Source organism: Prorops nasuta, unplaced genomic scaffold, assembly GCF_024137725.1.
Source record: "Prorops nasuta isolate Cenicafe-Biocafe unplaced genomic scaffold, Cenicafe_Pnas_1.2 PNAS00050, whole genome shotgun sequence".
Lineage (NCBI taxonomy): Eukaryota > Metazoa > Arthropoda > Insecta > Hymenoptera > Bethylidae > Prorops > Prorops nasuta.
In genome coordinates, this window is record NW_027116847.1 from 776,156 (window position 1) to 788,186 (window position 12,031).

General features: G+C 33.0%; 2 protein-coding genes across 8 annotated transcripts; one reads left to right on the forward strand and one right to left on the reverse strand.

The window, feature by feature from the left end:
• Positions 1–411: 411 nt before the first annotated feature.
• On the forward strand, positions 412–6,703 carry LOC136784247 (uncharacterized). The gene is made up of 12 exons (XM_066744809.1): positions 412–657; positions 744–791; positions 886–1,074; positions 1,173–1,418; positions 3,504–3,701; positions 3,767–3,994; positions 4,425–4,625; positions 4,714–4,962; positions 5,118–5,213; positions 5,289–6,019; positions 6,102–6,156; positions 6,443–6,703. Exons 1-12 carry the CDS (start codon positions 585–587, stop codon positions 6,481–6,483), a joined length of 2,355 nt encoding a protein of 784 aa, XP_066600906.1. The 5' UTR covers positions 412–584; the 3' UTR covers positions 6,484–6,703.
• A 141-nt stretch (positions 6,704–6,844) lies between these two features.
• LOC136784248 (rho GTPase-activating protein conundrum-like) lies at positions 6,845–11,965 on the reverse strand. Of its 7 annotated transcripts, none has more exons than XM_066744814.1 (10): positions 11,814–11,965; positions 10,521–10,718; positions 10,203–10,444; positions 9,984–10,117; positions 9,714–9,907; positions 9,477–9,639; positions 9,077–9,417; positions 8,834–9,000; positions 8,568–8,745; positions 6,845–8,481 (listed from the first exon to the last, which is right to left on the reverse strand). In XM_066744814.1, the coding sequence occupies exons 2-10, from the start codon at positions 10,660–10,662 to the stop codon at positions 8,105–8,107; spliced, it is 1,938 nt and encodes a 645-aa protein (XP_066600911.1). In that variant the 5' UTR covers positions 10,663–10,718; positions 11,814–11,965; the 3' UTR covers positions 6,845–8,104. The 7 variants fall into 7 exon arrangements, with proteins under 7 accessions (XP_066600911.1, XP_066600910.1, XP_066600909.1 ...); XM_066744813.1 differs by having other exon boundaries at positions 11,714–11,965; XM_066744812.1 differs by having other exon boundaries at positions 11,585–11,965.
• Between the last annotated feature and the right edge of the window lie 66 nt (positions 11,966–12,031).

Sequence of the window (12,031 nt, forward strand, 5' to 3'; positions counted from 1 at the left end):
GATTCAATAATCGATTATACCCATGAACAAGTGTATAGTTGACTTTCTTTTTTTCGTTCCACGCATATATGCACCAACAGAAGTACAATGACGTAAGAATTTATTGGGGGGTGTGTATAGCTATAACGAAAAGATCTACTCAAAACGACATGGGTGTCGATAGGAGATAATACTGTGATCGTATGCATATATACACTACCATGCACATATTCTCACCTCGATGCTGCTGTATTGGTGTGCACACGGAACGAATGTGCGCTTTATGAACCGAAACTTTGCCAAGATTTATTTGTTAAACCATAAAACGTCGTTATTCTCAATGTTGATTAATCATTATAGATCAAGGTCACAAATCACGTGCATAGTGGTAGCCTATAAAAATAGGTATAAAACTGCACTGGGGATGGCGATGTTTTATAGACTACGGTGAAACTAGAACGACTCTACGTAAATCTCAATCGCATAAGAGTAGGAGACATTGAAAAGCAAGCAGCAAGTACATATCGTGTTGATTGGGAAATTTCATTGATAAAGTTCATCGCGTAGTTATTAGATTTAATTTAGAAAATATCAGTTTCAATGAAATGAAGTCTTTAATGTCTTTTAGATTCTTAATAGTATCTTTCGTATTTTTCTTCACGTTTCCCACGTCAAAAAGTAAGTTGGTCAATTATTTTATACATTGCGCAAGTTCAAAGGTCATTAAAGATAAAACTAGACATTTGATTAATTGTAAATAATAGGTGATGAAAATTTTGGATGGGCCGGAAATGGTCTTTGGAACGATAATTGTAAGTTATTTACTTATTTTTCATTAAATAATAATAATAAAGTTATCAAATCTATCGAGTGATTGGTCGTTAAAGCATAATTTTTTCATTTTAGCCAAAGACGATGGTCAGTCGATGGTAGAGTTATATTATTTGAATGGGAAGCAATATTTATTCTTCTCTCAGAAAGTCACGTGGGTGGAGGCTCGTATGCTTTGCACGAATTATAATGCGAAGCTAGCAATTTTAGACAATATGGAGAAAGCCATGTTCGCTGCTGAAGCGATTGCTAATTCGAATATAGGTAAGAGTGAGCGAGGATCGCGATATTTTCTTACAGACGGCATTAATGAGAGGCGCAATTTGAACGATTAATCACGAAAATATTGAACGTAATGTCAGTGTTGGAGGATATGTGGCTGGGAGGTCGACGAACCAACTTTACATGGATGTGGATTTACGATAGAACGAGCTCCAAAAGAAATCTACAGATACCTATGGAAGATGATATTAGGGGGTATCCACCTTGGGTCAGGAAACCTGATAGGCCTGCCAAAGAATGTTTAGCAATAGATCGCCGTGCCCATTCGCACCCAAATTTCGTCGATCTGGATTGTCGACTGCAACGCTCATTTATTTGCGAAAAAAGTAAGCGACCCTAAACTCTTCTCATTACCTTACTATAATTATACTCATGTTTTCCAAAATCATCTTTTTTTATTCGCCATCTTTTTCCTTCTTGTTTGAAGAATTTCTCTCGAAACTTCGAAAGCTGCTCGATGAAGCAGAAAAGCAATATGTTTTTCTTGCTTTATATTAAAACCGGTTAACCAAATGAACTATTCGGAGATAAAGTTTTCTAGTAATCTGCAATTAATAAGCAATTTTTCATTGGAACGATGAATTAATTTTTCATTATGTCAATAAATTTTGTTCATTGTTTTAATGCGAAAATTGCTCTTCGCTTGAACTGCTATTTTTCTCAATGTATAAAATAATTCATAAGAGTTTGAGCCCTGCATATGAAATTAATTTTATTTCAGTCTTTATAACGTTAAGATAAAAGATTTGTTCCTAAGACCGTGTCCAATTTTTATCGCAAGAAGCATGGCGAATCAATAAAAGCGATATATGTATACATATATATCGTTGCGGTCCGTTTGCACCTTCCCAATGGTTTACTACGTCACTCATATATTAACTTAATTTTATCAATCCTGTTATACAAGGTGTCCCATGAACGATGGTCATGTCAATACCATCGGGTAGGGTACGAAATTCTAAGCAAAACAATTTTAAAAACTGTTTGGCTAGCACTCTTGGTTAAAAAGTTATTTGCCATTAAAGATTCTCGATTACATAAGGCTTTCTTAAAGAGAAAGATTGTTTTGATCGCATTATAAGGCCAAAGATGCTAAGATTCTGTGAATTAAAATACTAAGAAAAACACAAAGCCAAACATCCATTTGAGCCTATGAAGTGATCGAAGGCCGATCGACAGTTTCGAGTGCAAGCAGCACCATAAAAACAAGCAAAACATAAACACTTTCGAGAAAAACTATAAGCTAAGATTGAAACTTTTGCAACTTTCGTTTAACAAATTAGTTATTTATGGTTCTGAATTGTACGTATTTTTCCGATGAAAATGAGTTCAAACATGACATAATTACGACTATTTTTAGCGATACTATTAATCAATTAAAACTTTTAATTAACTCTAGAATTGACGTAATTATGTTGCGCTTGGACTCATTTTCATCGTAAAAATACGCACAATTCAAAAATATAAATAATTAATTCGTTAAACGAAAATTGCAAAAGTTTCAATCTTAGCTTATAGCTTTTCTCGACAGTGTTTATGTTTTGATTGTATTTATGGCGCTCAAACTCGAAACTGCCGATCGGCCTTCAACCACTTCATAGGCTCAAGTGGATGTTTGGCTTTGTGTTTTTCTTAGTATTTTAGTTCACAAAATCTTAGCATTTTCGGCTTTATAATGCGACCAAAACAATCTTCCTCTTTAAGAAAGGCTACTCTAATCGAGATTCTTTAATTGCAAATAACTTTTTAACTAAGGGTGCTAGCAAAAAAGTTTTTATAACTTTTTTACTTAGATTTTGTCCCCTATCCGATGGTATTGGCATAGCCATCGTTTGTGGAACACCCTGTATTCATCAGTTTTGTTTCATTTCGCACGATTTATTAATTTTTTCTTATAAATTTCTACTTTTATTTATTTGCATTCAAATTGATTTTTATTTCCGTGCAATATTTCCAGCAAAAAAGGAAAAAAGTCACGTTTTAAAGATTGCCAAAATATAAAAGCACAAAATCTTCTCGGTTGCGATACAGCAATTATTTAAATTTTAAGGACAATGTTCTAAAATAATAATGCAGAATCGATAAATTTGCTATTCCACGCTGTATAATATTTACAATTACCATAGGTTTAATTATTTCAAATCTATTATTACAAGAATCTCGAAATACGCATAATTCCATTGTAACATGCATTGCGTAAACATTACAGTGAGAAAATAATAATTGTATAACGATTTTGCACTGTAATGCAATATGAAAAATTGTCTTTTCAAAACCGTATAAAAAGTAGCATATCTTAATGAAGGAGATTCGGTGCCTCAATATTTGGACAATTTATCCTTTCTAGCTATTTTCCACACAGCTAATATTTCAGAATGAAATAATAAACATTTGAATTATCGATTGAGCAGACCCCGACGACGTGCTCCGGAAACCTGTACCGTCCAATTGGGTTTCGTTGAACAGGTATACGTACATCTTGTATCATGCCAGGATGACTTGGCAGGAGGCAGCTTTCTATTGCAGATCTTTCGGCACTAGATTAGCCATTTTGGACAACCCGGATACGATCGAAATAATTAGCAATAGCATGACCAAAGCACGACCTGGTAAATTTAACAAAGATTAATTAGAAAATTACTGAGGGTATAGTGCTAACACTCTAATTTTTAAGATTTTGAGAATCTGTGGATCGGCGCCCATTATTCCTATGGTGGGTGGACATGGATAGCTACTGGTGTTTCGTTGAGTGATAAAACTAATACCCAAGGATATCCACCGTGGCAAAACGGCTACTCTGAAATGAAAGATGGATGCTTGCTCCTCGATAGACACTTAGGAAATGGCAGCACTTTCGTTGAAACTGCTTGTGATAGGAAACGCGACTTTATTTGCCAAAAATGTAAGCGAATAACTAAAATTAGTATTTCAATTTCATCTAATCTGCTTACCTTTTAGGCTGTCCCTTATTAGGGGTAGTTTTTCATAAAATACGCATGCCCTCTAAACATTTCACGACTCGACCTAATAACTCGGTCTTCAAACAAGTACTTGATATGTTGGAAAATATTAACAAGTGCCGGCTTCACCTCAAAGTACAGCCATCCCAAAAGTCCAAACATTTAGATTTAAACCTCATAATAACATTCTGTATTAATTATGAGAAAAAAAGAAAATACATTTTTCAAATTATATCAGATACACGATTCTTAAGAAAAATTATTCACACTATAGTTATATATAATCAGTCACGTACACAAATAAAAAATTAAAAAATAAATTCCTGCAAAGCAAATTTCGATGGAATTAGTTAGGAGCGTGAAAAATTATAGATCCGGAGGACGAGGAAGAAGAGTGGCTAAATGAACCGGTGGAATTTACTTATAACCAGAGCACATACATTATTAATCCGGTTGAGAAAACTTGGGAAGAGAGCCGTGAATACTGCCAAGAAACTGGAAGTGTTCTTGCATACATAAATGATATTCATACAACCAATGTGATCATTGAAGCTATGGGCGATCATCCCAAAGGTAATTAGAATCTTTTAATTTTAAAATTTATTTCCTTTTTCAATTGCACAAATACGAAACTTCTGATTTTGATAATATTTTATCGCAGAGATTTCTCACGTTTGGATGGGTGGACATTTTCAAGATAGAAGTAACGAATGGCAATGGATTCACAGTGGAAAAAGGATCGAAACAAAGAAAGATTCTACTGGTTTTCCGCCATGGGTAACCATAAACGAACAACTTGACTATCAGGCGAGCGCTTCTAAATGCCTCAATTTGGATAGGACAGATCATACGAAGCCTCATTTTTATGGATTAGATTGTAGTAGCAAACAACCATTTGTTTGTCAAATAAGTAAGACCCTTTATAAATATGTAATGAAAATGGAAGACGTTTCCCGTCTTCTCACTTTTCTCTTTCATTTCAAACAATTTCAACAAAATTTTATAAGATACATACGTTAACTCTTACCACTTATTGCTGACGGAAATTTATTGCAACTTTTGCAGATTTAAGTTTTGATGAAGAGATTGTAACTGATAAACAAAACGTTAGACATCCGGAAAAACTTAATGAAACTGAAAAAGAGCTTACTACGACACTCAGTAAGGAATAAAAAAATTCTAAATTTCCGTATAGAAATTATATACAAATTAATCAATTAATTATAATTATTTTAGAGCCTACAGTGACGGTGCCTTATATTTCTAAAGAAACAACTAGAATTCCAATTAGTATTGCAACGACTAATATAACAGAAACTGCAACTGAATCGTATAGCCCTTTACAAGCTGAAACGCCTAGCCCTTTAAAAATTGAAACGTCTAGCCATTCACGAACTGAAACGTCTAGTTCTTCACAAACTGAAACATTTAGCCCCACACAAACTGAAGCGTTTAGCCCTACACAAACTGAAACGTTTAGCCCTACACAACCTGAAACCTTTAGCCCTTCACAAACTAAATCGTATAGCCCTTTACTAACTGAAACGACTAACCCTTCGCAAACTGAAACGTCTAACCCTTCGCAAACTGAAACGTATAGCCCTTCACTAACTGAAACCTCTGACCTTTCACAAATCGAAACGTCTAACCTTTCACAAACTGAAACGTCTAGCCCTTCGCAAACTGAAACGACTAACCCTTCGCAAACTGAAACGTCTAACCCTTCGCAAACTGAAACGACTAACCCTTCGCAAACTGAAACGACTAACCCTTCGCAAACTGAAACGTCTAACCCTTCGCAAACTGAAACGTCTAACCCTTCACAAATCGAAACGACTAACCTTTCACAAACTGAAACGTCTAGCCCTTCACAAACTGAAACATCTGGCCCTTCGCAAACTGAAACGTATACCCCCTCACAAACTGAAACAAATGTAGAGGGAACAACTACACAATTGCCAGAACAGGTATGTTAATTTATATTCTTTAAATAATTTTGTTTCAGGATTATCAGATTAATAATTATGCATGTTTGTCTATTTTTGGAAGATGGCGGAATCGGCAACTTTTATAATGCCAGAGATAAAAATCATCAACGAAACCGGTGAGTTACAAAATAATCATACACTCGGCTAAAAAATAGTGGTATCGCTCTTAATTCATATTTATTAAAATTTGTCATAAGATGATACTATTAAAAATATGAAATAATAATCAATTAAAAATTTTTTTTACTCTTTTTAAGATTACCGAAGTACTTAAAAATATAGTGAAAAATCCAACTAAAACAACTTTATTCTTTAGTGCTCAAAAAAATCAATTATCTTTGATTTTAATAAAAAAAATTCCACTCTAGTATCAAATTAATTCTACCAATAATTTATTTTCAGATTTATCAGTGACTGAGCCATTCCCAACCACTCTAGAATGATTAGAAGTGTGAAAGAAAATACGCAATTAATTTATACATCTAGGGTGTGTCACATTATTATACTCTGTAATTTTGTACATAATTACAGCTTCAATGACATGTTTCACAAGATTAGTGATAGCTTTTTAAAAATTTATAAAGTATAGCGTAAACTAATGATAAATTAAAATACTTGTAGAACAATTTTTCATGCAGAAAAGAATAAATCAATAAAAGTCTTTTTCTTTGGCACTTTATTTATGCAATTATAACAAATTACGTAAAAATTATATATACAAATTCTTAAGGTAATATGGCGTATTGGCTAGAATAATGAATATAAAATGCCTACAAAGAAACAGTAAAAAAGAGCCGTCTTAAAACATTAACGAGAATAATGGAAACTTGATTATTAGGAATAATGCCATGTGCATTGTTAATTTATAATTGATTTTTTTTTTTTTTTTTTTAGAAAAATTCGTTAAAGTAATTTCAATTGAATTATGTTAAATTTGTACAAGTATCACAACAAAATTGAAAAGAAATTTGTACATATATCTTTTTGTGATAATTAATTGTGAGTATTTGTATTTATGTACTATTATCCTTAAAAAAAACTGAATAGTACATTAATATAATATAATAAAAGGAATTGTGTTTTAAACACAACTACTTAAAAATGAGGTTTATAAAATTACAATTAAAAATGTAATTTTTTACGAATAAATAAAAAGAGTAATAACAAGATTTAAAATTTAAAATAGCACGCATGCTATGTGCACGCAGAAACGTAGTTAATATGTACCGAATAGTTATGCCTAACTGAGCTATTGAGCAGTATTTGTAAACTATGCAATATAATAGCAAGAAGAGCATTAAAAATATTACATAAAATATCATTACTACAAAATTTTCAAATTTTATTGCTAAGCTTTAAAACAATTAAGCTTGATACCGCAACTTTTATTTAAGGTTTCGCGTATAATAAATATTTGAAAATTAGATTCTTTAAAAATTATTAAGCTATGAGTTATAATGAGACAAACTCTATTATTAGCAATTTATTGCTATATGATTCTCTAAGAGAAATTCTTTTAAAAAACGAACCAAACTTATTTAATACAAAAGGTAAGACCTAGTCATATTAATTATATTGCACCACACAAAACTAAAAAATTATTGCACTAGACATATATGCCATCGATACACGAGCGTAAACTATTATCAAATAGTTATGAAACATAATGTTTATTATAAAATCGTAGATACACAAGAATAAATGTAACTGCTTCCATCCCAGTAATTCGTAATAACGTGAATAAACATTACGTATTTAACATAGAGATTGAAGTTAGGCACCGAAATTATTGTTATTGATATACAGGCTTTCTCGTATAAATCAAATGGCTGAATAACTTCCAAAGCTGTTAATTTGCGTGCTTTTAAAAAAAATCTAACGGTCCAGAAACCATTATCTACTGATTTATTTCAAGGAAAGAGGCATTGATTAGAAACATTTTCCAATTTTCCCCTTTCCTTAGGCATTGCTCAGCCGTCTGGTTTAAATAGGACAGCCTGAAGAAAAAAGGCCACGTGAAGTTCATTCATAGTGTACGTACATGAATATGCAATTTAATTGCTTCTAATAATACTTTTTTTTATACTTTCGATATCGTTCTTCTTGAGTCTGCCGGCGTAACTGATTAATTAATTCTGTCGGTACATACCATAACTTATCAACATTGTTAAGTAAAGCTTCTGTCACTTGACAACATATTGCTGCCATATTAACTTGAGCGGTTAAATCTGCTCTATCACCAGGATGAATATAACGCGGTGGAAATAATGACGGAGCCACTATCATAGCAACATTATGTATCGACATTTTATTTGAATCTTGATTTTCAACAATCAGCTTCAGGAAAGTCAGTAGCGCTTTTAGTGTGCACCGATGCTCAATCGGCAACATCAGTATTAACAGATTTAAAGAATATGATACGTCATTTGGATTTTTAACACCTACAACAAAAATAATAATAATATGTAAATACTCTATTATTATAGAATAACTTCTACTGTATATAAATTTTCGTGCATTAACCAACCATGACTCTGATAAAAAGCGTCAATAAGCTCCACCGTAAGAAGAGGCTGAGGTAAGTCTCTTAATAATTTTTTTAATACAGCTGATAAATCATGACACGTCGTACGTTTAAATAATGCATCCATCTCTTTAGGCTTGCAATAAAAGTCTATTTCTAATTCTGTGCAAATCGCTTCAACCTTTTAATTAAAAAATTGTTTAATTATTCAAGAAAATATCATCTGGTAATTAAAGATTCATCACACATAATCAGTCCAGATAGCCTACCTTTTGTTTATGACCACCAACACGCAGGATACCTTCTTCTTTAACTCCCCGTGTTGTCAGTTCATTAAAAATCTTTTGGAATACTAAAGGAATATTACTTTCTTCGGTCGTAAGTTGACTATCTCTGAGTAATAAAGTCGAGAGAGAAACACCAAATAAATTGCCAGCTAAAAAATAATGTATTCATTAATGACTAAAATTTGCAACATAATTATATGCGCAGTAAGTATTATTATTCTTTACCTTTATGGCGCCGCTTATTAGGCTTTCGTTTAATAAGAGGTATATTATATTTATCAAATATTGCAGTCAGTTCTAACCACAAAAGTGGTTGTAGCCTGGTAAGATCGCGTTGTGACAATAATTCTACACCTTGACGCGAATAATCGTTATCAGGCGGAAGGCTCTCCGAAGTCCATTGTGACGCAGTTTCATTCACTCTGCACATTTCTTCAAAACTTAAATGCCCATGTGATGAAGTACGATTAAGAGGGTGGGTTATCAAATTTTCATCAGCTGGTCTGCTTAGGCCATATAAGCTACTGTGACTTCGTGTTACCGCTGCATGACTTCCCGAGCTTCTTCTGTTAATAAACTTTAAGATAATTATCTAATAAAGGCATTTTAACACTAAATATAATACCGTAATGTTGATTCTTTGACTGAAGATCGTTTTGAAGTACGATCTACGTCCAAATGTGTTGTATTTGCAACTTCGCTAGGATCGCTACCACTTCGTCTCTGTACTGCGGGCCTTGAAACATGAATTGTTCCTAATCTATGATACCCAGTCAATTGTATACCTTCTACAAACGAACGCACTCATTATTAAATTATTTAAGTATTCATTTTAAACTCATATGAGTCAGTGTTTAATTACCAGAATCGTTTGCAACATCTCCCTTTGACCAGTGACCTGTTCTTCTGAATATTTCTTGAACCGGTATTGGAGCAGGTGGAGCAGCAGGCATTGAATTAGGACCTGAAGTAGGGGCACTTGGTGTTCTACGTACTATTTCCTTGTTTTCATTCGTTGCTCGGTGAAATATTGACACAAAGCTTGGAACATTAACACTAAAATTATAAATTTTATTCAATAATTAACTTACAGTAGAGAAAGTTTCTTGCATTTATCTTTACACCTGCTTACTTTGAATGATGACTATCAATGGTACTACTAACTGTAGGTGGTGATGGAGGTGATGTACTTTCTAATAAAGCTCCTGGTACAGAATCTAAAGAATCTGGTGTAGCACTTCGAGATCTAGTACCAGTACTTGATACCTACAATGCATCATAATTGTATTTATAAAACAAGTCCAATAGCTGTGCTTCCTTCCAAATTGAAATATTTACATATAAACTTTACCTCAACATCCTTAAAAACATCTCTAATATCTGGTTTTTTCACACGCTGTCTTTGATTAAAGCGTTGCTTGACAGTATGATTTAAAGATCTAACACGACGCTTAACAACTTCTGCCTGAGCTCTAGATAAAGGCCTTAAAGCTGCTCCAAGTTCTTCAGGCTGAACTTCCCTTCCTTCCTTCCAAGCTTCTGTTAATTCTCCTAAGCCAGCTGAACGTAGCCATTCAGCCTCTTCTTCTCCTTCTGTAATTAAATGGCATAACATTAAACACTTATCTGATAAGAGTAAAATAAACATTAAAAAATTAATTAACAAAACCATCATAGCTTCTTGGACTAGATTCCTCATCAAGATAATCCTCTAGTATTTTAGTTTCTTCAATCATTTTCTGATATTCTTCCCAGTATTCCTGGAGATTTGTACCCCCACCACCATAAGTAGCACCATGATCTTTATCCATTTTTTTTATTATTGAATGTTGAACTTGGTCAGAAATTAACTAGACTCTTGCAGTGCCTGAAAGCATATCTTTATTACTCTCAACCAAACAGAACCATTTTTGGCATAACTCATCAAAAATGAGTGACAAAATTTCTTGATCTAAAAGAGATTGTATTTGCATGTAAGCAATTTAACCAAAACAAGAGAATATAAAACCAATGTAATAAATTTTGGAGTTTCGTATTCATAGCACTACATTCTCTTCAGTTTCCTTATGATCTATAGTCTATTTCTCAATATGTTATAGTTTTTAAGGGAACTTTAAAACACTTTAAAGTCAGGCAACTGTTGCAAATGTGATCCTTATCCCCTTAAAAAACTCCAAAACTATATGCTAATTATACACTACTAGACTGTTGTTAAAACAAACCGAATGTATAAAGACAACTACTTAAAAAAGAAAGGCAAAAGATGATTTGATTTAAGATGAATACACGTTAAAAATATTACGAAACATAACCTCCTCACAAAGCAAACAATTACATAAATAAGCCGTATAAATATGTATCAATATGTTTATGAATGGATCTTTAAAATTTTTGAAAAAATTTCTTTAATGAATACATCAATGACGTGTTTTAGTATCGTAAGCCAAAAATAATTTTTGTATTAGGAGATCAGTGTTATTTTTTTTATCTCCGAAAAAAAGGCATCAAAAAGTTGTAATACATATAAATGAACAGATATATCTCACTCTTTCTATATATATATATATATATATATGTATACGCGTATACTGTTTTCATCAATTTCTTCAACTACGTAGAACGAATTTTTATTAATGGAAACTGAACGGGATTAGACACGAATGTTAAGCATTTTTCGAGGCTATCTACTTCTGAGAAGCCGTAATATATTCCAATCACGATGTGGAATCGCACCCATCGTATGCTGAAGATCGCTAAATCGTCCACGTTCAAAAAACATCAATTGCTTTTCGAAAGGGCACTCGAATCGAATTAAATTACTTTTGACCAAATTGCTCGTTTTGTAAATACACATATATTGACATGTAAATATAATTATTTCTGTTCGTCCCCGTTCTTGCAGTTTGCACAACTCCCTTCGCAGCCACAACAATATTCAACAACCTGTTGCACACACACTCACGTTTTTTTTTACTACAAGTGACACCTGCGCTTCTCAAACTCAGGGCTGGGCGCCATCTTCCAAATGATCACACCTTGCTCAATACATACACCAATGCACAACCACTTCAAAGAAATATCCTTTTCACTCTTAGAACCGAAGAGTGGGGACCTATATATTTACATGCTTGCACGCGTCAGCAGGTATGAATAGTTGCAGGATATAATATTAAATGCGGT